At 46.6% G+C, this 26,143-nt stretch overlaps 1 protein-coding gene across 1 annotated transcript in view; it reads left to right on the top strand.

Annotated features, from left to right (window-relative positions):
- Txnrd3 (thioredoxin reductase 3) overlaps positions 1-26,143 on the top strand; it is a 31,433-nt gene that overhangs the window by 4,274 nt on the left and 1,016 nt on the right. The window contains exons 2-15 of the mRNA XM_021165112.3: positions 2,288-2,348; positions 3,255-3,364; positions 5,822-5,926; positions 6,120-6,192; positions 7,730-7,849; positions 12,791-12,933; positions 14,356-14,471; positions 15,662-15,887; positions 16,972-17,064; positions 20,576-20,652; positions 21,089-21,245; positions 23,408-23,515; positions 24,700-24,795; positions 25,793-25,927. Coding sequence (XP_021020771.2) covers positions 2,288-2,348; positions 3,255-3,364; positions 5,822-5,926; positions 6,120-6,192; positions 7,730-7,849; positions 12,791-12,933; positions 14,356-14,471; positions 15,662-15,887; positions 16,972-17,064; positions 20,576-20,652; positions 21,089-21,245; positions 23,408-23,515; positions 24,700-24,795; positions 25,793-25,927 — 1,620 coding nt within the window. The remainder of the gene's footprint in view (positions 1-2,287; positions 2,349-3,254; positions 3,365-5,821; positions 5,927-6,119; positions 6,193-7,729; positions 7,850-12,790; positions 12,934-14,355; positions 14,472-15,661; positions 15,888-16,971; positions 17,065-20,575; positions 20,653-21,088; positions 21,246-23,407; positions 23,516-24,699; positions 24,796-25,792; positions 25,928-26,143) is intronic.

Below are 26,143 nucleotides of genomic sequence, written 5' to 3'. Positions count from 1 at the left end.
CCGGATGCATGGTCAAGGCCTTGGCAGTTAGAAAGAGTCACGTTGTTGGCCGCCACCACCACCACCACCACCACCACCACCACAGTCTTGTCTCCAGAACTTTCGATCTGAAATTCTAAACCCATCAACACAGTAACTAATGTCTTCACCTTCCCAGCCCTTACAAAGCACCTCCCAAAGATGAGTTTGACCACTCCAGGTGCCAGATGTAAGTGACATCATTTGGCGTTTGGCCTCTCGCTCCTGGCTTGTTTTGCTTACTGCAATATCTGCAAGGCTTGTGCATCTTATAATGTGAGCTGGAATTTCCCTTGTTCTTAAGGGTAAATAATGATCCATTGTGTGTGTACATGCACCTTGCCTATCAGTCCAGGCACCAGTTGATACTTGCCTTGCGTTTGGCTGTTGTGAGCTATGCTACAATGAACATGAGAGAACAAAGGCCTATTACAGAGAATTTTTAATTGTATTTTTCTGAGGATTTGTCCTTTTCCATGGTGGCTTCTTTCATTCACTGGCAGATTAGCTTGTCTCTAAAGCAGTGGTCCTCAACCCCTCTGCAGGGGGTATGGAAAGTCCCTTTCATAGGGGTTGCCTAAGGCCATTGGAAAACACAGATATTTACATTATAATTCATAGCAGTAGTAAAATTAGTTATGAAGTAGCAACAAACATAATTTTATGGTTGGGAGTCACCACAACATAAGGAAGAATATTAAAGGGTCACAGCATTAGGAAGGTTGAGAACCATTGCTCTAAAAGCTGTTGCCTCTCCTATTTCTCGCCTGCCCATCTCCATTGCCTTTGAGCTGGAACTTCCCATGGCCTGCTTCAAAAGAAGTCACCTAGGAACTCTCTGCTATTGTGGCCTGCCTCTCCCCTTGCATGATGTTCTTGAGCTGGAGGTGGGGACAGTGACCTAATTCTCAATGAGTTACACCTAGTTTCACGAGCAGGGTTCTTAATGGGCCTGTAGCTCTGGTCACCTTGGGTTACCTTTTTCTTCCTGGGACTTGATCTTACACAGATAGCATGACCAAGGCCCTGGTATTTTCTACCAGGCACCTCTGTAGAGCATTTGACCTCAGGGTTGAGAGGAGGAAGGGAGCCCCTGTTTTGAAGCTTCTTTGACTCAGAGCTGAGGTGGAGCTGAGGGGTGCTGGTGAGCTGCCATTTGAGGAGATACTATTTTGGGAGCCACACTCACTTGAGGTAGAGTCCTTGCCAGGAGAAGAAAGGGCAGGTCCAGGCCCCAGGGCTATAGCCTCTGCTTTTTCTGAGACTTTAGCAAATTTTCTGGAATAAATGTTCATTTGCTGAATGCTCTTAGGGGATTTTCAAAACTTGAAAGGGTCACTCTTAGATAATCATCATGGTTAGATATATGACACCAGGCCTTGGAGCCTCCAGGTTTTATCTCAGGGGTGGAAAGAGTTGAAGGGTGGTCTCACAAAATGGCTGTGAAAAGACCAGTGGCTGCCACTGGGAGAACTGGAGGAGGCAAAGTTGATGGTGACAAGAACATCTAAGCCAGGAGTTACTGTTGGGAACTAGAAAGTGGAACAGTTCAGCAGACAGAACTAAGACTTAGCCATTGCTGGCATTGGGTGGTGGTGGGGAGGATAGTGTGACCTGGACGATGTCTACAAGGCAGGTGTTCAGGTGAAACCTAGCCAGAGCTTTGCACAGTGGTTACGGTGCAGATTCTACACCGAGTGATGCTCATACTGTGGTCTCTCAGTCTTATCTAAGGGGCCAGACTCTGGGGTGTTTTCCTTAGTCCCAGTAGGTAAATGGGCAGTAGTTAAACTTTCATCATGCTCCTGATTCCTGCTCCAGAGGGTGGAACGTGTGTTTGTCCGGTTCACTGTTGCATCTCGTGGACTTGGAACTGTGGTTGACAGGTCTGAGGTGCCTGATGGTTGATTTGGTTGGATGGACTTAATGGCTGTTGAGAGGAAGCATAGAAAGGAAATGACACGGTTGAAGAAGATTTGCACTGAGGCGTGGTTCCCATAGAAGAATGCCAGGAACCTGTCCTGTGCCAGAAAAGAGATTTGGGCAGGAAAGTTGATTAGGAGTCATAGGAGGCCAAGAGTAGAGTAGAAGTGGCAGACTGGGCTAGTTTGGGAAACTATATAGAGGAAAATATGAGAAAACTGTTGGCCACACTCATGTTCCTAAGGATAACTCATGTCAGACATCTCATCGCCATATGTTACATGGGTACCTTTCAAAGCTGCTGAACTGTTTGAGAGCATGAAGTTCACAAGGGTCTCTCTTACAGGTTAAGGAACTCTTTTCGTCCTTGGGAGTGGTCTATAACATCCTGGAACTTGATCAAGTTGGTGAGTGGCCGTCAGTACATAATGCTGTTTGCAGTGAATGCCAACATGACTGCTCTTTTCCACACACTTTATTAAACTCTGTTTATTTTCACATCTTTTTATCAAATGAGCCCCTTTTGTTTGTATTAAACCACAGACGATGAACCTTCAAATGACAGACAGTTTATCCTGATAAAGATTTTCCATGGTTGAGGCAGGCCATGGGAGGAGCTGTAGGCTGCTAACTCTAAAGTGTCTGAGGCATTGCATCCTTGATTAAGCTGTCATAACAAAAGGAATCCACTCCATTTCCTGATTTGTTGCCCCTGGGGAAGAACATATTCCATGTTTAGTTTAGTTTTGAATCTTTGTCATCTATGGTGTGACAGTCACCGAATGTTTCACGGCTTCTGCTGTTTGCAAGAATTTAGAATGTGATAGTGACCAGAATAAAGCTCAACTGTTGACACCAGCTTACCACCAACTTGCCTGAAGAAGTGAGGTGCTCCTGGTTTGAGCCCCAAGTGTCACAGCTCAGCTTTATTTTCCAAGATGGGGGGTGAATTGCAGACCACACTCATGAAAACGTCTAAATGTGATTGTAGGAAGCATTTTCTTGGAAGCCATCATGACAGGTTCCACTTGGGGTTTGCCTTCTTAAAGGACACTTGTCCATGGTGTCAGCACAGCCATTGAGTATATAACCCAGATGCTTTGTTTTGAAAGGAATCCATGGGTGGGCCTTTGGGTTTCAGGTGTCCTCTGAAGGCATCACTGTTTTCCCATCTTAAGTCATTATTTCATAAACGCATGGAGCACTGGGCTTCATGGATGTGAACAGGCAAGCCATGAGCAATGGAGCACTGGAAGGCTTATGCTCTGCCAGGGGCCCTTTGTGGTATCTTCATATATTGTTTTATTCCATAGATGACGGGGCCAGTGTTCAGGAAGTGCTGACAGAAATCAGTAACCAGAAAACGGTGCCCAATATTTTTGTGAATAAAGTGCACGTGGGTGGATGTGACCGAACTTTTCAGGTAATGATGGTCATCAGACACGCTCCTCAACACTGTGTGTTCACATTGCAATTTAATCTATGTCAAAGGGGCATAGCAGTGGAAAGGCACAGGGGCTGGGTATGGGACAATCCTGAAGATGCAAGGGAAATGAGCTTTTCCATCAATACCTGAGAAGTTATACAATGCTGACTGCCAGGCACAGGAGGGACATCCTTGGCCTGAAGTCAGAGCAGCTGTGGCCCTCATAGAACTGAGTCTACTACCACTCCTCTATGTGTGTGTATGAGTGATCATGAGTCCCGTGAGGGATTCATGGTGGCTCAGGAGCAGCTCATGACTCATGGGGTGTCTCATGAGGCCCCATCCCTTCCTAGAGATAGATAAGCTGTTAATTAGGAAGACAGTAGTCTTATGCAGTAGTGTAGCTGACTGCAAGTTGCCCACTCTCCTAACAACTGCCCAATTAAACTTAGAAGTTCACTAAATGACAATTGGAATCATCTTTTTGTTGTGCCATATCTAAGGGGAACAGAGATTTGTTCTCATAACCCAGGAAAAGTGACAGATCGGTCACTGGGGCCCGGGCAAGTCTTTTCCTCCTGACAGGGAGTGAAGCACGCTGCTTCCCAGCAAGAGTTGGTCAACACCCACATCACTGTCTAGGGAATTATAATTCTGTCAAGACTGCCAATACTGGGTGCAAAGCACATGGCTTTTACCTTAATTCTTAAAATGCAGGAAACGCACAGGGGCCATTTTGGTAGAGAGTGACCAATTAAAACTGGATGTTTATGGAACATGGCTCAGGAGTAGAGTGGCTGCCTAGCATATTCGAGTCCCTGGGCATGGTCTCCCCTGGATGTTTATTAAATTGGGTCCTTATTCTATAATTAAGTTTTTTGAATTACAATTCAGTTTTGTTTTAATCCCTTATATATGTAAGCACAAGTAACCAGTGATTGACTAAGTATATATCTGAAATTTAATTAAGAATAATTTTTGTCTGGGAGGAGTGTCACATTGACTGTTAATCTCTAATCCATGTAATTATGCAGTAATAGCTCTGTTGTCCTGGAAGTGTCCCAACATGGCATAGGAAATAAGTGCTAGCCCCTTAGCACTGTGTCTAGCACTGTCAGTCCCAAGCTTAAAGATGATGCCAGAGAACATGGATCTGAAATTTGAGGAGGTGGATTTTCCTGAGTCACATATAATAAGAAGGCCAGGGTAGTTTTTTTCTCCATTTGAAAAACCATCCCAGGCACCATTCCTCGGGTTACATAGCTCCTTTGAATCTTGATGTTATGTGCAAAGTACCTGGGCTAGCTCTTATATGCTGCTTTCAAAGCAACAGGCTCTGCATGAAGACAGTGTTTCTGGGTCACTTACCTGGCCTCAGCCTATGGGCAGATTCTCATCAAGGGGGTCAAATGAACAAGAGACTCCAGAGCCTACTTTATGGCCATTGGGAAAGAAACAGTGAGGTGTGTGTTATAACAGAAGCCCCCACATCCCCAGCATAGCAATGGGATGTAGGTAGGTGTGTGTGATAATGGAAACCCTGCCCACCCCCTGCCCCCAGCACAGCAGTGGGATGTAGATAGATATGTGTGATAACAGAAGCCCCTACCCCCCAGCACTACAATGGGATGTAGGTAGGTGTGTATGATAATGGAAACCCTGCCCCCCAGCACAGCAGTGGGATGTAGATAGATGTGTGTGATAACAGGAGCCCCCACCCCCCAGCACAGCAGTGGGATGCAGGTAGGTTTGTGAGAGATCATGAAGATAGTCGCTGGTGCATAAGAGCCAGATTTCAAATGAAGACTAGCCCAGAGGAACAGGAACTTGAAAAGTGACACTTGATCATTTCACCATGGAAAGTGGCCTCGTTTGACACTGATAGTAGTAAGCCCAGCCCTCTGGCCATCCAACACATGGTTAGCTATCAGAATATCTAAGTCACACATAAATGTGTGTGTATCCATTGGCATAAGTTGTACTCTTCTTAAATCTAGATAGGTTTGAAGCGCCAGCACAAATATTTGATCCATTGTTCCTGAGGCTCTCTTCTCCTCCTCCTTGTTTTTTTTGTGCCAGGAACCAAACTTGGGACCTTGTGCTCCCCCACTAAGCCAAATTCCCCCACTTTGAGTGATTTTTAAGAAAGATTTAATTTTAATTTTCAAGTGTGTGCATGAGAGAATGAGGAGCGGGGAGAGAGAATATATGCTTGTGTGCCGGCAGTGGGCAGAGATGTCAGCTCCCTGGCAAGTCAGTTTCGGTCACTTGTACGCCCAGCACTTGTGTGCCACCCATCGTAGGTACTAGGAACTGGACTCGGTTTCTCAGCTACAGCAGTCTGTGCTCTTGACAGATGAGCTATCTCTCCAGCTCCAGATTTGTTTGGTCAAAGAATCCAAGCTGGTTGTAGATGGAGTCATGTGGTATTCTGTCCCCTCTGGTACTCCGTAGGCACATCAGAATGGTTTACTGCAGAAGCTCCTCCAAGATGACTCGGCTCATGATTACGACCTCATCATCATCGGCGGGGGCTCTGGCGGCCTCTCTTGTGCCAAGGTGGGAGCATGAGTGGCCATTATGACTTTTCAGAAGGTTATCTGTAATCTTGCAGGCTATGCTTTTATAATAGCTGGTTCTAAGGGGAGTGGTGAAGGAGTATAGTATCTGGCAAATTCAGATGTTCACTTAAGGGAGAGAAAAATGGGGGTGGGAAGGTGACAAGACACCTTTCCATGTGGTTGTTTTGTAGGAAGCTGCCAACTTGGGAAAGAAGGTCATGGTGCTAGACTTTGTGGTCCCATCACCTCAGGGCACATCCTGGGGTAAGTTCCTGCATGTCCTCTGCTCTTACAGGTAGCTTCTTTGCTGTCATCTCAGGCAACCCACCCATACTCAGCAGGGTGAGCTGTACAGGGGTACAGACTCTGTAAAGGAACACACAGACAGTTCAGTTTTACAAAGAGAATGCGGTACCATGGCCCAGCACCCTTGCTTCTGCCATAGATTTTGTATGCAAGTGTCAGTATTCTCTTACTGTTGCAGGCCCAGTGCATATGCTATGCGTGTCCTGGTCACTTTCCATTTCCATCTCAGGCTCACAGCTGGGTATGATGGCTGTATAGTGGCTGCTATTGTCAGTGTCCACCACTGTTGCCCTTGGTTGCAGGAGCAGCACATGTGGTCCCAGCCATGCACCTTGTCTGTGCACTGCAGGGCAGAGTGTACACCTTGCCGTGTGTGTGTGTGTGTGTGTGTGTGTGTGTGTGTGTGTGTGTGTATGTATGTATGTATGTTCCCCACCTCTTCTCAATAAAACAGGGCATGCAGATTTTGTGTAGAATGTTCATTCATGCTTCAAGTGCATTCTTTTGTCTCTGGTCTGCTCTGACATCTGGTCATCTCAGTCTCTGGTTTCAGACTGGGTTTTGTCAGTTTGGAACAGTAAGGAGACAGGGGAGGAAAGCTAGGGTCCTGGCATGCTAGGCCTCATCATCTGGGAAGCCACGCATGGTCAGTGCCACTGGCTCTGTGTCCTGCCCTTCCTCTGGCTCCTTGCCCCTTCTCATGGTCATGGCCCTTGTTCTCTCTGTCCATGCACTCTTCTGTCTAAACTGCATCATTGTTGCTCTATGGACTCTGTACCTAGCCTTGCTATGATTTCTTGTTCCACCTAGAACCATGATAGGCAAAGTATGAAAAAAAAGCATTGTTTGAAATGCAAGCTAATTCAGAACTTTAGTCTGGAATTCCCAGAATGCAGCAGTGCTCCTTGTTTGTTCCTTGACTTGTCCATGTGCCTACCCATGGCCTTTTCCCTCCTTCTGCCTCTTCCCCGTTTTTCTCCTCTCTCACCCAGAAATGATCCTACCACCTGCGCACTGGAGGAGTGCAGCAGAGAGTTCCTTACTTGAGTCCTTCCAAGGGGTACTCAGGCCTGGCCTGTTTTCTGTAAGTCACAATCAGAGTAGATGCCACTAGGCAGCTTGCGAGGACTGACAGTTGGCTCAGAGGAATGAGAGTTACAGAGAGATCCTGGAAGCTGAAGCCCAAGGGTACATTAGCTGGGGCAGCTCTCATCCTTTGAGCATCAGACACAAGTGAAAAATCTAGATTCTGTCTCTAGAGCTTTTCATATAGCTCTGAATTTTCCCACATTACTGGGTCTTCTTCACAGATTGCAAGTGAGATAGTTGACTTAACCATTTGTGCCCCATTTGGAGGATAAAAGTTGTCCCTGCTACTACTTGAGCTTATCTTTTTACTTCTAGAATGTTTGAATAGCATTGCAGTGAATTGAGAAACCTCATGCAAGCATGCTTGCCCCCTGGGAAACACTTGACTTGTTGCTTTTCTTTTCAGGCCTTGGCGGCACCTGTGTGAATGTAGGCTGTATTCCAAAGAAGCTGATGCATCAGGCAGCCCTCCTGGGGCATGCTTTGCAAGATGCCAGGAAATATGGCTGGGAGTATAACCAGCAGGGTGAGCAGTGGGGGTGAGCCAGGGTGGGAGCACCCCAGACAGACAGAGTCCACGACTCTGCATGGGTTCGTCAGCATTCCGTAGGCACATCACTCTGCCCATCAGCTGTAGAGGCTGCAGTTTGGCTGTTGTCCTTGGACTTAGGCCAAAAGACAAAACTTGAGCAGACCCTCAGCAGAAGGTGGGAGGCAGTGATGGCCATTTTCAGACCTTTTTCGAGTGTGAAGAATAGAATGAAAGTTTGTTGTAGTGTTGAATCTAGGATAAGAGTCTTGGCTGAGTCCCATTCCTGCTTGCTGTCTGGGCTCTGCCATGCAGGGTAATGACAGCAGATCCTGCCCAGAAGCAGCACCAACTTTGCAGAGTGCTTGTGGGGTCCCTGATGCCCCTCTGCAGCATCAGAGGAGCACCAAGAAAGCTGGGAGGATGAAGTAATCCTCTGACCTCTGTTATGTTATCCACCCTTCCCCCTTTTTCTTTTTGAGGCAGGGGCTTGCTTACCAGGTTCCCCCTGGTGGGATTTGAATGTGTAAGCTCAAGTGGTAAGAGTACCCCTACCTCCTGAGTAGCTGGGACAATGGACATGAACCACTATGCCCAGTTCAAGCTGCATCTTGAAAGCCACAGAGGAGGAGGACATTAGGGCCAGGAGCAGGTTGACCAAAACTGTAGATGTGAGAAAATATGGTATATGGGGTGGGAGTCAGAGAGCTAAGCAGTTAGATTTTACCCCAGAGCTGATGGGGATGTTGAACTAAGGCAGGAAAGAGGCAGAGCACAGCTTGGAGTCCAGCTTCCTCCTGAAGCACTAAGGTACCTAGAGAGGAGAAGAGATGGGAGGGCTAGGGCAAGAAATACCACCGGCCTGAACAAAGACGTCAAGGCTGAAAGTGGGAAGTGGATTTAGGGATGCTGAAGATGCAGAAGTGACTGGATGTGATAGGCAGCTAGACACAAAGGTGGAGGGTCTTCATGGTCGCATCTTCAGAAGAGCATGTGGAGGTTTTAAAAGTCATGAATGAATCATCTCTCTCCAGAGACCTTGATGTAGATGTATTGCAGGTAATGGACAATTATAGAAACAGTAGATTTACCCAAGGTGGAGAAGAGAGGCAGGCATCAGGCTGTACAATGGGCATAGGCTGTGGTTCATTGAAATAGATAGCATAGGCAGGCTCAGTTTGTAGCTGAGTGTGATCCACTTAGCTAGGCATGGTAGAGTTCAGTTGAGAATAGACGGCACCAGGCAGCTCACTGGAAGACACTAATGTAGGATCTGCCCATTGTACCTGGTGGGTTGGTTTCAGGGCAGGATTTCTGTATTTAAGAATATTCCTTCTCCACAAATCCCTCTGTTGTTTCATATTCTACTGAAAGCATCTGCCAAGCATCCTAGAAGGCTAGCTCTCTGGGGGAAGGGTGGTCTGGAGGGAGAGGGCTGGGCAAGAGCTGTGAAGCAGAGTCACAGCATATGGTGATAAAGTAGAAACTGGGGATGGCCATAGATTGACAAGACTAGGAAACAGGAGGCTGGGATATTTTAAGACTCAAGAAAAGTTAAGGCTAAAGTAACGATAGTACCAAGTGAATCTAAAAACAGAAAACTTCAGCCTGTGGAGGTGACCTAGCTGACAGGCATTAGTGTCTTAAAGGAATTTGTGTCACTTCTGAGGTCTCACAGTAGGTAATAAGAGGGACTTTTGTCAGGAATGTACAGTCACAACCCTAGGATCTGATGGTGACCTAAAGTCATTTCATGAAAATCTCATACCTACAGTGCTTTAAAAACTCTGTCAGCAAGGCTGACATAAGAAACTTCTTTTCATGATAAAGAGTCAAAAGCAAGGATTTATTGAAGAGTTTGATGTTAAATATGAGTTGGAGCTGCTTAGTGCATGGCTAAAGTGCTCCAGAGCCACCTAGTGAATGGCCATAGTGCTCCAGAGCCACCTAGTGAATGGCCATAGTGCTCCAGAGCCACCTAGTGCTTGGCCACAGTGCTCCAGAGTGACACAGTGCATGGCCTTAGTGCCCCAGAGCCACCTAGTGATGGGCACGGTGCCCCAGAGCCACCTAGTGCATGACTGTAATGCTGTTGGCTGGTGCATGATGAAGTTTGTTAGGAAAGAAAGGGCACATGCTTGGAAAGAAAGGGTTAATGGAAAGGTCTGATGTTATGATATGGTATATCTAGAGCATATAAAAGATTGAGCTTAGCAATATTAGAATTAATTAGTTCAGTTAGTGTGAAAATCACATTTCTTACTTGCCAGCCATAACAAGCTAAAAATACAGTGAAAAATGACAAAAATGACGAGATGCCTTGGAGCAAAGCTAGCGGTGTACATGGGAAGACTGTTAGTGCTATGAATTAGAGGGGTTGTCTCAATATTATGAAGAGGCCATATCTCAAGATTATCTCATGACTATGCAGACCCATCACAATCTGAGACCTTATTTTTTTTTCCTTCAGAGCTCAAAAGTGATCATTTTAAAGTTTATATTGAAAATAAACTTGTGAGACTAGCTGAGCTTTCTCAGAACAGAGGGTGACTTTTCTCATCCGGTTTGCTCTGAAGGAACACACAGAGTGGAACACAGCCAGGCCAGTCAGTCTCCCTGGAAAACTAGGATCTGGGACATGGTTACTCAAGGGATATGCAGGCTGGTGCACGGCCATGTTTGGGACCCTACTTTTTACAGTAAAAGTCATTTGGCTTGTGAAGAGACTGTATAGGACCCCTGCAGTCAAAGTTCCCCAGAGAGTGGAAGGAAAGGCCTTTAAGGGATGGGGCTTAGAAATGTGCCACTGTGAAGAACTTTGCATCTGAGTATATAAAACAACCTTTCCAGGATGCAAAGCCTAGAGCTCCCCTTACCCTAGCTAGTGTCCTGGGAAGGCCTGAGATCCACATTGACTGTACTGGGGGATGGAGAGGAGAGGGGCTTTCGGGGGGGGGGGGGGGAGGGATTGTGGAGAAAGGGAGGGAGGGAGGGAAGGGCAGAGGCAGGCCATGACCCTTGGCTGCTGGTTTTTTCTGAACTCTCATCTAGTTATGACCAGATTCCCCAGGCAGGCAGGCCCTTATGTCATATAAATGTGGAACTATGCAGTTGTGTATGAGCTTCTAGACCCAGCACTTGTAGACAGGATGGAATCCCACCTAGAAGAGGCAGGGGTGGCAGAAAGGCCCAGCCGTTGAATCCTAGTCTTGTGTCAGATAGAACATTGTAAGACAAAAGGCAACTCTGAGTTCAAACCTCATTTATTATAAAGAAATGTAAGGACCAGAGTGTTGCTTTGTAGCAGTTTGTGGTTTCCACCAGGAAGGAGTGACAGCAGGATGGCGCCCTCTAGTGTTATAGGTCTTGAGCCGCATCAGTAACAGGGAGGGATGGGTATCTTGGAAGGCTTAGGAAGTGGGGATTCTCCATCCCTAGGCGATATGAGTTTTGCAGTTTGTCATGGCTGCCTCAGCTCAAAGCTTCTCAGGCAGCTATCATCTGCAGGTGACACAGATCTGACTCTTCAGGAGTCTTTGCCACCTCTGCCCCTTGTCAAGAACTCTGATGGTTCCCATAGCCCTGACCTTGGCATCAGGGCTTGGTCTCTGGTTGTCTACTTCATCCAGAGCAGCCCTGCCTCCTTTGCTACCAAGGCCTCTGTTGGCACCTGGCTCCCCTCTTCTCTAGCCTGGCCTGCTGGCTGCTCTCCCAGCTCCACCTCTGTTGCAGCTGTTATGGCAGAGGGTGCTCCACAGTCTGCTGTCCCTGCTGCTGTTCTCACCTCAGCCTGCTCTACTAAAAACACACAAGGTAGCCACCTTGAGATAAGTTTTTACTTGGCCTAATATTACAACCCTAAGGGAGGCAGCACAGGAGAGGTCTCCCACACCCTGATTGGCTGAATGAGAGGAACACTTATGTTCAGAGAAGGGACATTGCCATGACCAAAACAAACCTTCTACACAAAGGAAGGCCTCTATTTGCATCAGTCATAGTCAAATCACTGTCCCTCTTAGCACCAGGCACAGCAGTCTCTCTGCTGGGTGGCTGGAGGAGGAACTCCCACTCGGGCCTCGGAAAGTGGCTGCAGAGTCATCAAGTGGTCACCCAGGCTCAGGACAGCAGAGAATGTGGTGCAGACTGTTTGAGTCAGCCCTGGCTGGGGCCGCATCTTCAGGAGCTGGAACAGGCAGCTGTGGTGGTTGTACAGTTTCTTTAAGGTATCTGTAGAGTGTTCAAAATGGCTGTGGTGGCATCCTGCTGGCTGTATGTCCTCTTGCTTATGGCAGCCAGGGCACAAGGGACATTGCAACAGCTGCCAAGGAGGGAGTCAGGTCACCCATCTCCCAACTTCCTTGTTCATCTCTAGGCAAATGGACACCAGAAGCAGAGCTTAGGTTGTGAACATACCCTGTGATTGTTTAGCAGTGTTGTACAGTGCTCAGCACCTGTCCATGCCCAGGGAGAAGGGTTTCCATGTCTGTCTCAACTGGAGGACTTCTTCCTACCCTAGGGGCTGGGAGAAGCATATGCCTCATGGTGTAAGAAGGGCTTCTGGGACGTGCTCCCTGTGACAGAGTGGCCCTCCTCTTGCATGGTGGGCATGACCATGTGGGATGTGCACCTCTCTGTGGCTTTCCCCTTTTTCGTCTCAGAACTCTGTCTCTTCTCTCTCCCACACTTTGTAATGCAAAGCTGAAAGATGAAAGCATAGCAGGAACAGGAAAGATTAAGGGGCACCATGATCTTGTCTTTAAAACAGTGGCTCATATGTGATCAATATGCCTGGATGTAGTGGTGCACACATAATTCTTGGGAGGCAGGAGGATCACAAGTTCAAGGCCAGCCTGGGCTGCAGAGAAATCCTGTTTCCAAAGTAAAGGAAATACCAGCAACAAAACCTCACTGTGTTCCTTTATCCTGGTTATTTCCCAGTGAAGCACAACTGGGAGGCCATGACGGAAGCTATCCAGAGCCACATTGGCTCCTTGAATTGGGGCTACAGGGTAACCCTTCGGGAGAAAGGCGTGACCTATGTCAACTCCTTCGGGGAGTTTGTGGACCTGCATAAAATAAAGGTATGCTGTGGATCTGCTGGGTTCATTGTCTCCTCTACTGTCATTGAATTTGGCCTTGCACTGAAATTAAAATTCCCTGTTGCACATTAAGGACCGCAGCCAGCGTGGCACACTTACAGCACGTGACCTCACGTGTGTGCTTTTCAGACCTCTGCTTGTTGGTTACATGTCACGTTAAATTGTAAGTGTGTGTGTTTTAAAGAACTTTTAATTTAAAGGTATTGTTTGCCTTTCATTTCATTGTTACTCAAAATATTGAAACAGCTTGAAGTGCAAACGACTAAAAATAAGTATTTCAGCAGCTGGAAGCTTTTAGAAAATGAAAACCTAACTTCAGTCTGCAGTATTCACGGGGCGGCTTACCGTGGCTATGCATGTGATGCTCGTATACCATCGAATTTCTGTATGCAAATGACCTCAGGAAGATTAAACTGGAGTTGGAAAGACATCAGCCACTGTCCTCAGTGGATCCCTGTGCCATCAGATCCTCATCTGAATTGTTTTGTACTTTTCTTTGCGAACACAGCATGAGGTAATCTTTGTAGGATCGTAGGTTCTTTTATGGCCAGTGAGAGCAGCTGAGACTACTGAGGACTGGTCAACTGGAAGTTGTTCCTTTGAACCTCCCAAACTCTATAGCAACTAAAGGTGGCTTGTTTCTCAGCCTGTCTGAGGCTTGGCAGATGGCCGAGTTGCCTTGCCCTACCCAGTGTCTTCTGGGACCTCATCTCCCCCCGGGGCTCAAGTTCAGAGCCTCTTCTCTCCCATCCCACCCTCATTTGTCTGCTTCAGGACCATCCTAAGGAGTCCCTGACTCAAGCTGTAGCCTATCAGGTGGTTGTGCCTCCATGTGTTTAAACGCCATTGTTGGTGTTGGAATTTCTTACCTGGAAATGCATTTTGAATCATTCCTACGATCACAAATAACCAGTAACTCTTGCTTGTTCCCCTTCCCTGAAGATCTGTGGCATGGTGTGTGAGAGCCTTCAGTTTTAGCTCTAGCCTGCCTCCCAGGCTTGCTAGAGTTCAGGTCATTCAGGGTAGGAATGCAGGCAAGATCAGAGGCAGGAACTGTGGAGGTGAGCTGCTTCCTGCTTGCTCTCTGGCTCATTTTCAGCTAGATTTCTTATGCAATCTTTCCAGGGTGGTACTGCCTCTCCACACCAGTCACAGCCAAGAAAATACACCACAGGTACTTGGTACTTTCCTTGTCTCCAGGCCTTCTGCAAAGCCATCCTAAACTAGCATTGTACTCACCACCTCACCCCTAGGGCAGGGCTTCGACCACTGTGCTGTGCAGTCTTGAGCTGTCTGCATTGCTCCAGTCACACGGTGCTGCTGGCTCTACATTCGCAGCCAGCTGCTGATGCTGCATGAGTCTACACGAGACCACTTGCCAAAATGTATTTTCCTTCTTTCAAGGCAACCAATAAGAAAGGGCAGGAAACGTTTTACACTGCTTCGAAGTTTGTCATAGCAACAGGTGAAAGGCCTCGGTACTTGGGAATCCAGGGAGATAAAGAGTACTGTATTACGAGGTAAGAGTGAATGGACGATCTCTTCTGTGCTGCATTGCGTGCTTGGATGTTTCTCTTTTATATATTCCCTGTTGCATAGCATGAAGAATCTGAGTTCACAACAGAAGTACACACAACACAAACAGCTGCAGTTAACATACTGAAGTGAAGAGATGTAAGATCAGGCAGGTAGTGAGGTCACTGGTAGAACCCACCCAGAAGCCATGCTGTTTCTAGGTAACTGCCAGAAGAGGCCAAAGCAAAGGTAGAAATCTAGTAGTGAGTTGCATGGCCCAGGACAGCAGAGAGCCAGGTAGTCAAGAGCAGATGGCTCTTTGGCTCTTTCTAGACTGCAAGCAAGTTCAGTCCAGTATCCCTGGGTGTCAAGTTAGAGACTATGACACTACAGGGACTTCAGACTGTGGGGCAGATGTGTGTTGAGGAAATACATTTTTATCACACTATTGTTTGGTTAAACATACCACTCACCACACATGCCACATACACTATACACACCCACACATCCCCATACGATGGTATCGCATACATTGTACACACCTGCACATACCCTGTACTATAGTATCTCATATACCATTCATGTCAGCACAGCCACATACACTACATACTATATACTATCCATTTCTCATACACTATATACATTCACACACACACACCACACACCACATACACTACGAATACCCTATATATCATCCACATGCATATAACATGCCAGATTTAATGTTTTCCATTCTATTTTTTTAAAATGCATTTATTTTATGTGTATGGGTGTTTGCATGCACATCTGTATACCACATGTGTGCAGTGCCCTCAGAAATCAGAAGAGGGCATAATAGGGCATCAGAGTCCCTGGAACTGGAGTTAGTGGTTGTCTGTGAGCCACCATATGGGTGCTGGGAACTGAGCCCAGGTCCTCTGTAAGAGCAGCCAGTGCACTTAACCACTGAGCCTTCTTCCTAGGCCCTTTGTCTCATTTCTTTAGTAATTTGCTTGTGGTATTATTTGATTTTGAACTCACTGGCCCATGTCTTCACTATATCCTCTCAGGCAGATCTAACTAGAAGCTTCCAGTGACTGTTGTGTTCTTTTGATGTTTCCACTCAGGCACCAAATTGCCATCTAACAACAGATCAGCATACACCGAAACCCGTTTCGTGATGACCACCTGCCCTCTGTCCTCTTGTCTCTTACAGTGACGACCTGTTCTCTCTGCCATACTGCCCGGGATGCACATTAGTTGTAGGCGCCTCTTATGTTGGTCTGGAGTGTGCGGGCTTTTTGGCTGGTTTGGGGTTAGATGTGACAGTCATGGTACGCTCTGTCCTTCTTCGTGGCTTTGATCAAGAAATGGCAGAGAAAGTGGGATCCTACCTGGAACAACAAGGTGTAAAGTTCCAAAGGAAATTCACCCCCATTTCGGTAAGTCTGGGCAGCTTGGACCTTTTGCTGTCTTTCTTACTCTTTTTAAAATTTACCCTCCTAACCTAATTTATTTCATCAAATGCATTAGTCCTCACACACTGACACACACACACAGCAAGGAAAGTAACACATCTACCTGCAGGTCTACAAACACCCCTTCCCGCCCCAAGTCTCCCTTCTTTCCCTCTGATCTTTTCAATGCTGCCTGCCTTCAGTCTCCTGGCTGTCCTGTTTTCTCATCAGTTTTCATCCTCAGGCAAACCAGCCCTCCCTGCCTTTTGACTGGCTCCCCACCATTCCTTTTCCTTCAAAACCATCCTCTGCACACCACCTCTATTTTTTTGCTTGTTTCAGTCGGATGCTTCCTCCCAATTTTTCAGTCCTTTGAAACTGCTTTTCAGGAAGCCCAGTGGTCACATCTGTGTCCACACATTATGGGTCCCTCTGCTGCTTGTAGTACATGTCTCCTCTGCCGAGCGAGCGAGCGCTTTCTGCTTTGGCTGGTGCAACCTCAGCCCGTGGCTTCCCATCCAGTCTGCTCAGCCTGCAGATGCTGGCGCTCATGGCTGGCCTGCACTTTCTATGGGTGATCTGTAGCTTTAAGATTTCTTTGAGCACTAATGGCACTCGGGTTGGATTAACAGCCCCTGTTGAGGTGTCTCTCCTGAACCCCCCACACGCATTCAGAGAAGCCCATTAGACACCAGTGCTTGAGTCCTCGTGAGTACTTCAACTTTAACAAGATAACATTTAAGCACCACGTTTCCCACTTAGACCCTGCTAATCTTTCTGATCCACACACAAGTGGAGCACTTACTTAATAAGCCAACACCTGGAAGACTTCCTCTGTTCCTTTTCTCTTTTTCATTTTTTGCTGCCTCCTGTCTCAGTGAATCCTCCATTTAATTCTATCTGCAAACTGCAGAGCCTGGATGTATTCTTTCTCTGCTTAGTCTAGAGAGCTCAAGTGTACCCAGCTACACATGCGATCATCACACTGCAAGCACACCTTTACATGCATGTCCTTTGGTCAGTTTGTTGTCTGCCATGTTAGAGCCAGTACTTTATGTGTCCTCACTAGGTTCAACAGTTGGAGAAAGGTTTACCAGGAAAATTGAAAGTCGTGGCTAAGTCCACCGAAGGACCAGAAACAGTAGAAGGGATATACAACACGGTGAGTGTGTGTGGTGAGTGTTCCTGGGAATGAGCAGACAGGGCATTGGGAAATGACCTTCAGCTTACTGCTCCCAACTCTGGGTAAGAAGGTGGGGGTGGGGGTGGGGGAGGCTGCGACCACACTCGTGGTCAGTGATGTGTTAAGAGTTTCGTGTGAAGTGTGCGCATATGTGACTGTGCACGGAAAGCTCTGGAAGCTCACATCCAAACCACATTGATCTCTTATTCTGAGAATTAGATACTTCATACATACATACATACATACATACATACATACATACATACATTTACTTGGAAATTTTATGATAAATATCAAGTATATTTTATAAACCAAAAAAATCAATAAATCAAGTTTTCCTTTTCAAAGGCAAACAATTCCTAATTCTTGAAGTAGCATGAATATGAATAGCCTGAGAGGCGAGGGTACCAGTGGGTGTCTTAGATGCAGTTTTAATAGGAACTGTACACTTCCTATGCACCCTTTATTTGTGTGCATTATGTAGTTATCTAAAAAGTAAACATAAATATATGGAGGAACAGGCAAGCTAGAAAGTGCATAGCCAAGCACAAGACCAGCCTCTGCCTGCTGAGGCTTTGGTTAAGGTCACATGGTGTACAGATGGTGGCAGTCGTCCAGGAAGAGTACAAATGTCCAGGTATTGAGATCTTAGAGGCTCCACCAGCAGTCACCCAGGCCTCTAGGAGATGAGAGCCTCTCATGGGCTTGTTCCTGGGAGTTGTGTGTTATGTGGTTACAAATGTTTCTCTCTCTCTCTCTCTCTCTCTCTCTCTCTCTCTCTCTCTCTCTCTCTCTCTGTATGTTTTTACTATGCTGCTGCTATACAAAAAGGCCAAATTTTGTGGGGTTTTAAAATTATTCATTTTTTGTGTGAATCTTATCTGAAGCCCTTTCCTTATATTGCTGTGGATTTTCTGTGCACACATTCATATTCTTTGGCAGTAAGTGGCTTAGTCTCCTCTCTGCTGTAATGCTGGCTAGGGTTTTTGTTGTTAACTTGACTCAGACTAGAGACACCCAGGAAGAAGGAATCTCAACCCAGGAATCCCCTCTTATCAGGCTTGTGTGTGGGCATGTCGTGGGAGGGCCAAGTCCACTGTGGGCAGTGCCACCCCAGGCAGGCGGTCCTGGGTTGTGTAAGAAAGCAGACTGGACATGAGCCAGGGAGCAGCTCCCTGCATGGCTACTGCCTCTGCTCCTGTTTGAGTTCCTACCCTGACTTCCCTGAGTGATGGGCAGAAGTGATACTCGGAAATATAAATTGAAATTAACCCTTGCCTAGGAGGTTGGTCAGTGTTTTACCACAGCCATAGAAAGCTTACAAGCCAGGGCTCTAGTGCAAGGTTTATAAATAGAGGCGACAGACAGCAGGTGACTTTCTTGTTTTCTGTAACAAGAGGCAAGTTTCGGTGGCTTCTTATGAACGAGTGATGCTCCCCTCAGTGTACGGTGGCAATTGAGGACATTCTAGGCTTTGTTTGCCAAGTGGGCTTTTTTTTCTTACTTTATTTCTTTATTTAAAAATTAAGCTCAGAGATTCACTTGTAACTTTTTCTCCAGTGTTTGGGAAACGTTAGGTTGGTTTCCTTCAAACCTGTCAAAGTATTAAGTGATTTTTAAATCAGCTTTGAATTCTTGGTATCAACCCAGTTCATTGATTTCGATTTGATTGTTTAAAATTTAAATGTCTATAGTTATGAGTCATGTTGGGTGTATGTATGTGTAAGAGCTCATGTGTGGTGTATGTGCACACTTGTATGGTTTGTGTGTATGTATGTGTATGTAAGCATTTGTCAGCTTTTTTTTGAGTCAGTCTCTCACTAAATAGACATGGCTGGCTTTAAACTCACTATGTAGTTCAGGCTGGTCTCAAACTCATAGTGATCTTCCGGCCTCGGTCTCCTAAGTGCCAGAATAACTATGTGTGTTGCCATGCCTGGTTTTGGTTTGTAATTAATTGTCTTTTACATTACTGCAGCATTACATCGTAAACAGTTTAGGCTTACCTGACTGTCGAGGTCGTCCTGGTTTATGGAAGACACTGATAGTGTGTTTATTTCCTTCTTTATCTTCTGGTCACATTTACGGAATATTAGGATTGGACTTTATGTATGGTGGGGTTTACTGATGGAAACTTCTAGGCTTAAATTCTACAGGGGAATGTGTGAATGCAGGTTTTTAAAAAATAGTGACTTTTGATTTATTGTGTCTTCTTTTAGGAATTAGTCCATTTCTGCTAAGATTTCCAACACATTGGCATACAGTTGCTCATATATGACTTATAATTGGATGATCAGACCTATTGTACAGTTGGTCATTTTTGGCAAATGCACGTGCTGGTCTAGGGCATACTCCTTTAAAGCAGTAGAACATGTCTGTGAGTCCAGAAAGCTCCGCACCCTTGCCAGTGCCCAGCCACCCCTGCTTGGTTCTGTCACCACAGACTTAATGTGTCCTGAATATCACACTATTGTAGTGTGCTATTTGCTCTCAGTGCCTGCCATGGTGTATGCAGGTGGCCATCCCAGGGCCACTGGTGTTGTGTCTATCTGTAACTGGGGGCAGGAGGATGGGGTAGACACTGCATGACTGTTGGTACTTTTCCCTCTCTGTGTGTGTGTGTGTGGTGTGGGCAAGGCAGAACAGCATGGCTGGGGTGCACAGTAGGAGCAGTGGGTAAAAGGAGCATGAGAAAGGACTGAAGTCCCACAGTCCCCTTTGAGGGCCTGCTCCTAGTGACCTCACCTCCTCTCCATAGACCTCACCACTCAAAGGCTCCTCAGCTCCCAAGGACACTACAGGCTGGGACCAACTCTTGAACACAGAGCCCATGGAAGACATCCAAACCAGAGAAAGGGCATACCCATGTGACCTCACTTTAATTATCACCAGATCCCTCCCTATCTCCAGATCCTGTCACAGGCTGAGATACTCTGGGCCAGTACAGAAACATGTAGGTTTGGAGGTTTCTGCAGGTTTCGTGGGTGAAATTAATGTGATGGTTAGTGCTGGACAGAACCCAGAGTCTCCTGGAAGAGGACCCCTTTCCATACTTGGGGGGTTATCTTGTGTTAACTGAGATGGAAAGATCTGCCCACTGTGAGCTGTGCCCATTCCCTGGCTGTGGCTGTGGCTGTGTGAATGAATAAACAGAGCCAAGCAGCCTACGAGTCCATCACGGTCTGCTTCCTGATTGTGGAAGTTGCTGTAAGCTTGAAGCCTTGACTTCCCCATCATGAACTGTGGTCAGAACCCTTTCTCCCCTAAGTTGCTTTTGTTTGGACTGTGTTTTTTTGTTTTTTATCACAGCCACAGAAAAACTAAGATGGTTATTAGGCAATGTCTCTGAAGGAGTCCATCTAATTTACTAGTCTAGGCCACTTACAGTATTTCACTGTTATTCTTTGAATGCCTCAAGCATCTGTAGTGGTATCTCCCTTGTCCTTCTCATGGGGATAATTTATGCTTCTGGTCTCCTCTCTAAATGCAGGTTTTGTTAGCAATTGGTCGTGACTCCTGTACAAGGAAAATAGGGCTGGAGAAGATCGGGGTCAAAATCAATGAGAAGTAAGTTTAGGGTCGTGGTACTGTTACTGAACATAACCCCATAAAAACTCTGCTAATTGCTAAGATACAACATTCAAATGCTTCAGATTTCTCAACATAAATATGATGCCAACCCAGTGTTATTATCTTAATCAGCCAATTAGGGACTCTTAGTACAGGGCTTAAAGAGCTTATGAATTCAATAGCAATCTAAAAACATATTCATAAAAATATGTTCTCCCACTGTCTATGATTTAGAGTGAATTTTAGTATCTTTGATCAGTAAAAGAGAAAAATTCCAAAGCCCTGGGTGATCATGGGGAACGTGGAAGCTTCAGATTGGCAGGAAGCATGGTCTAAGCTGTCTTCTAGGTCACTGAACACCGCAGTCCCCAGCTGTGGTGCCACTTAGCAGTACAGCTCTTTAGTGTGTGTGCTGTCCTCCTCACTCCACCAGGAATGGCAAAATACCAGTAAATGATGTGGAGCAGACCAACGTGCCTCATGTTTATGCTATTGGGGACATACTGGACGGCAAACCAGAGCTCACCCCTGTTGCCATACAGGCAGGCAAGCTGCTAGCTCGAAGACTCTTTGGGGTCTCTTTAGAAAAGGTAAGTTTATTTCTATTGTTGACCTGTTTGTATGTATGTGTGTTTGTTTCTCTATGTGTCTGTGTGTATGTCTGTGTGTTTAGCTATGTATCTGTGTGTTTATTCTTTGCATATGTGTGTATGTGTGAGCATGTGTATGTGTCTCTCTGTCTTTGTGTGTGTTTGTATGCATAAACATGTATATGTGTTTCTATGTGTGTGTGTGTGTGTGTGTGTGTATGCCTTTCTGTGTGAATATGTGCATACATTGTTTCTCTCTCTCTGTCTCTCTGTCTCTGTCTCTCTCTATCTATCTCTGTGGTGTGTGTGTGTGTGTGTGTGTGTCCACGTGCGTGTTTGGAGCTGAAGTCTGGGTCTCATGGAAAATCAAGTAAATTATTTACCACAGAGCTTCATCTCCAGCCCTGAGACATAGTATCTTACAGAAATTAGGATATCAAAATTAGTACAAATAGCACTCATTGACTCATTTTCTAAATAAATATTCTTAGAAATAATTTTCAGTTGAGTTACTTACTACTTAAAGAGTTGATAAAACTTGTGTTTTTTGCATCTTTGGGCTGTCTTGTGATAGTGAAAATTACCTTGGGTTTAGCCCTAGGACTCACGAGACAGGTGGGGCTGAGTCGCACAGGTCTCAGACAGTCCACATACAACAGTCCAAAAGTAGAGTTATATGCCAGAGTGCTGCGACCCAGTTGCTCCAGGGCAGAAAGAGGTGCCTGAGTTATCCGACAGGCTGGAAACAAGCTTCCTAAGTGCTCTGCTGCAGCTCTCAGTGGAGAGTGTGTCCTGATCAGGCTGCGAGCATTTCGCACTGCCTGCATGGTCAACCCCATTCACATGCAATTTCACTTCCATCTTTTTTAAGATGACAGCCATGAACAGCATTGGTCTCCCTTAGTGAGACATTTGGGATCTGGGTGATTCCACTGAGGAAGCAATGGACTTTTCTAGGAGTTGTACCATCAGATAAGAGCTTATTTGTGGGAATAATAGTGTCCTCATAGAGTCTTACCTTGCTCTGTGAGGAACACATTGCTCTGTCAGTAGCCCTGGGGACCTGTGGCAGGGCTGGCAGATGCAAGGTGGTGGCTCATCCCCACAGTGTGCATGGCACTTGGGGTGTCTGTAAGGGCAGTGGTTGTAATGGGTGGACAAGTGGAAGGAGGCTGGAGCCCAGAAATCCATGGTGAGGCCTCTTCCGTGCCATAGGGTGGTGGGGGTGGGCTGTGCTCCCCAGCTGCATTTAGGAAGACAGCTGGTGGCTCCTGTAGGAACCTCTGCCGAGGCGCTCAGGTCTCTGAGTTGTGCCGCTCAGCCTTCTCCTCTCCTTGAAATAGCTCTAGTAAATACACTTCTCTTTTCTGAGTTCTTGAAGTGGTAGACGTCAGTCTAATTTGCTCTAGCTTCTGGTGCTTGTGCTGCTTAAACACAAAGATGTTTCCCTTCTGACTAGTGTAGGGCCTTCCTGAGAACTCAGCAGAAGTTCAGCTAAGTCGGGGGATAGGACAGGGGCTAAACACTTGCCAGCACTTATAAGGACCAGAGTTGGAACCCCTTAAAAAGCATGTGTGGTGGCCCGCCTGTAATTCCAGTCTTGGAGAGCAGAGATGGGATCCCCAGAGCAAGCTGGCCAACAAGACTAGTTGTATCAGGCACATCTGGGATTGACTAAGAGAGCCTGTCTCAGTTGATAGGGTGGAAGAGTGATGGAGGAAGATTCCTGAAGTGAACCTCAGGCCTCCACGTGCATGTACATCCCCATGTGTGTCTGTTTTGCTTGTGTGTGTGTGTGCTCACATGCTTATAGCCCTTGAAGAAGAACCAGGTTTAAGTCCTAACACCTACATAGTGACTCATAACTGTCTGTAACTCCAGTTCCAGGGCATCCAATACCCTTTTCAGTCCTCTGTAGGCACTAGACACACAGGTGGAATACAAACATGCATTCAGGGAAACACCACACACATGAAATGAAATAATAAATACATTTCGGGCACGCTCTCTTACATGCTCACCAGCGGATTTAGGCTTCTCCAGTCTTCTATAACCGCCAAGTCCCTTTTGATCTGACATAGCCCCAGCTGCCTTTTACGAATCCATGTTGTCGAAACTTACCGGGAAGCAGGTCACAGAAGTCTGGTGTGTTTCTCTTCTAGTGTGATTATATTAACATCCCAACAACGGTGTTCACACCTCTGGAATATGGCTGTTGTGGACTGTCTGAAGAGAAAGCCATCGAAATGTATAAAAAAGAGAATCTGGAAGTAAGACCTTATGTCCTTTATAATCAGCTGTCTGTCCTTGAAGCCACTTTTTATGTTGTAACTTTGCAAGTCTGTGTTGTGCTGATGTTAGAGAAATCCAGGGATCCATCCCATAATTAGCCTCCAAATGATGACACCATTGCATACACTAGCAAGCATTTGCTGAAAGGAACCTGATATAGCTGTCTCTTGTGAGACTAGGCCGGGGCCTAGCAAACACAGAAGTGGATGGATCACAGTCAGCTATTGGATGGATCACAGGGCCCCCAATGGAGGAGCTGGAGAAAGTACCCAAGGAGCTAAAGAGATCTGCAACCCTGTAGGTGCAACATTATGAATTAACCAGTACCCAGGAGCTCTTGACTCTAGCTGCATATGTATCAAAAGATGGCCTAGTTGGCCATCACTGGAAAGAGAGGCCCCTTGGACTTGCAAACTTTATATGCCCCAGTACAGGGGAACGCCAGGGCCAAAAGTTGGGAATGGGTGGGTAGGGGAGTTGGGGGGAGGGTGTGGGGGACTTTTGGGATAGCATTGGAAATGTAATTGAGGAAAATACGTAACAAAAAATATTAAAAAAAAAAAGAAGTCATCTGCCTACTTGGGAGAGTTCTAAGTGAATCTAAACTCTGTCTCACTGGCAAAGTGAGAGGAAGAATACAGCTATGGCGAGGGGGAGGTCGGGTACGTGAGTCTTAACTCCTTAATTCAGGTCTGAAAGGCTCTCCCCCATGGATAATGACTCAGAGGAGCCTCCCCAGAGACATGGCTATCCAAGGAGGGTGGAAGCTGGGGTCAGTAGCACGGGTGTGGTGCTTCATCTCAGGAGGCAGGACAGCTCTGTGCCTGCTGATCTGCTAGGTTTGGGGTGAATGTGACACTAGGCAGGGGTCTCAGTAGTCACCTCAGCCCACACAGGAGCCAGCAACACTCTAAATGCTTGAAAATAGAGTTTAGCCGACAGGAGGCTGTTTGTATTTCTGACTAATGGCTGCACAAAGCAAAATCGACAAGTTGGCATTTCGGGAGCCTGGCTCTAATGCAGCCATCGGTGTGTTCCAGCTGGGACCCTGGGCTTCCAATGCTACACAAGCTGTTGCTGCCTGTCAGCTTAGGGTGCTAAGAGCGTATCAAGGAGTAGGTTTTGTATGATGCTAATCTCAAGCTTTTCCCTTCTGGTCTAGGTGTATCACACCTTGTTTTGGCCTCTCGAGTGGACAGTTGCTGGCAGAGACAACAACACCTGTTATGCAAAGATAATCTGCAACAAATTCGACAACGTATGTAGATGCTGGGTGCTGCGCTTTCCCGTCTGCTCCATTTTCTCTGAGGGTTGGGCCCGGAGCCTATCTGTGCAAAGTCCACCCTCTGCTCTGCGTTGCACCTCCAGCCTGACCCCCTAAGATTTTAAAATACAGCTTGGATTCTTGCCAGTTAGGTTTAATGGCATTTTTAAAGATGGCAGTCAGGGCAGGAGCAGGCTCTCAGCTGTTTGCAGAGGCTGGCACAGGAGCAGGTTCTCAGGTCAGCTGTACCTCTCAGGAAGCAGGAGAAGCAGCTGCTCATGGTTTAACACGGATGGTCTAGAACTGTGGCTACTGACACTTTGGCTACCATCCAGCACTGTGTACAGTGCACTGTGTACAGTGCACGTTTGCGTGTGTTTCTTCAGTGGTATGGCGCATGTGGAGTGCTGAGGGGAGGCCCTCAGAGAGAAGTTCCAGGGCACTAGGCAGGGACGTCTCATGCGCCTGGCTCTGTCCCCTCTGTCCCTTCCTCTGTGTTCATGGTGGATCAGAATGGAGGCCAGGATCCAGCCACAGCCTGTGGCTCCCCATGACCCTGACACCCACTGCGTGTTGCCTTGCTGACAGCCTCTGCCAGCCATTCCTGAACTCTACTGAGTGTCAGGAGCAGGCACTTGCTCACGGAGCCCACAAATCCTCCTCCTAAGATCATGGCCCCCGGGATCACACCAGTGTAGGGCCTTATTTCATATGTGCCATATTTGTGTGACCCTGTCTCAGTGGAATTCAGAAGTCATACACACCCATGAGCTCCATCACCAGTAGGCAAATTGAGTGTGCTAGTAAATTTGAGTGTGAGTTCTTACCACACATTTACCAACTCCTTCTACAGATCCTTTGAGAGGCTGTTCACTGCTCAATTCCTTTCCTGTGGGTGATCTTATTATATATTTTAGCTGTGAATGACAGGGAGTAGACTTCCATTCTGATCCTTAGCTTATGGGAATTCTACGTTCTGTCTCTATTAAAGGAACGTGTGGTGGGATTTCACCTTCTGGGGCCAAATGCTGGTGAAATCACACAGGGATTTGCAGCTGCAATGAAATGTGGGCTCACGAAGCAGCTACTGGATGACACCATTGGAATCCACCCCACCTGTGGTGAGGTAAGGAACAGGAGGGTATGTCTGTGTGTATCCGTGTTTGTGTGTGTGTGTGTGTGTGTAGGCCGAGGGGACAGCCTTGAGTGTCATTCCTTAGGTACTGTCCACCTCTTTTGGAGACAGGGTGTCACACTGACCTGAAGCTTGCCGATAGCCTAAGCTTGCTGGCCAGCAAGTTCCAGGATGTACCTATCTCTGTCTCCACAATGTGAGGGAGGA

This window comes from Mus caroli, unplaced genomic scaffold (assembly GCF_978045245.1).
Source record: "Mus caroli unplaced genomic scaffold, Mus_caroli_1 scaffold_7, whole genome shotgun sequence".
NCBI classification, from domain to species: domain Eukaryota; kingdom Metazoa; phylum Chordata; class Mammalia; order Rodentia; family Muridae; genus Mus; species Mus caroli.
Note: the sequence above shows the minus strand (reverse complement) of the source record. Positions and strands in the feature narration are given on the sequence as shown.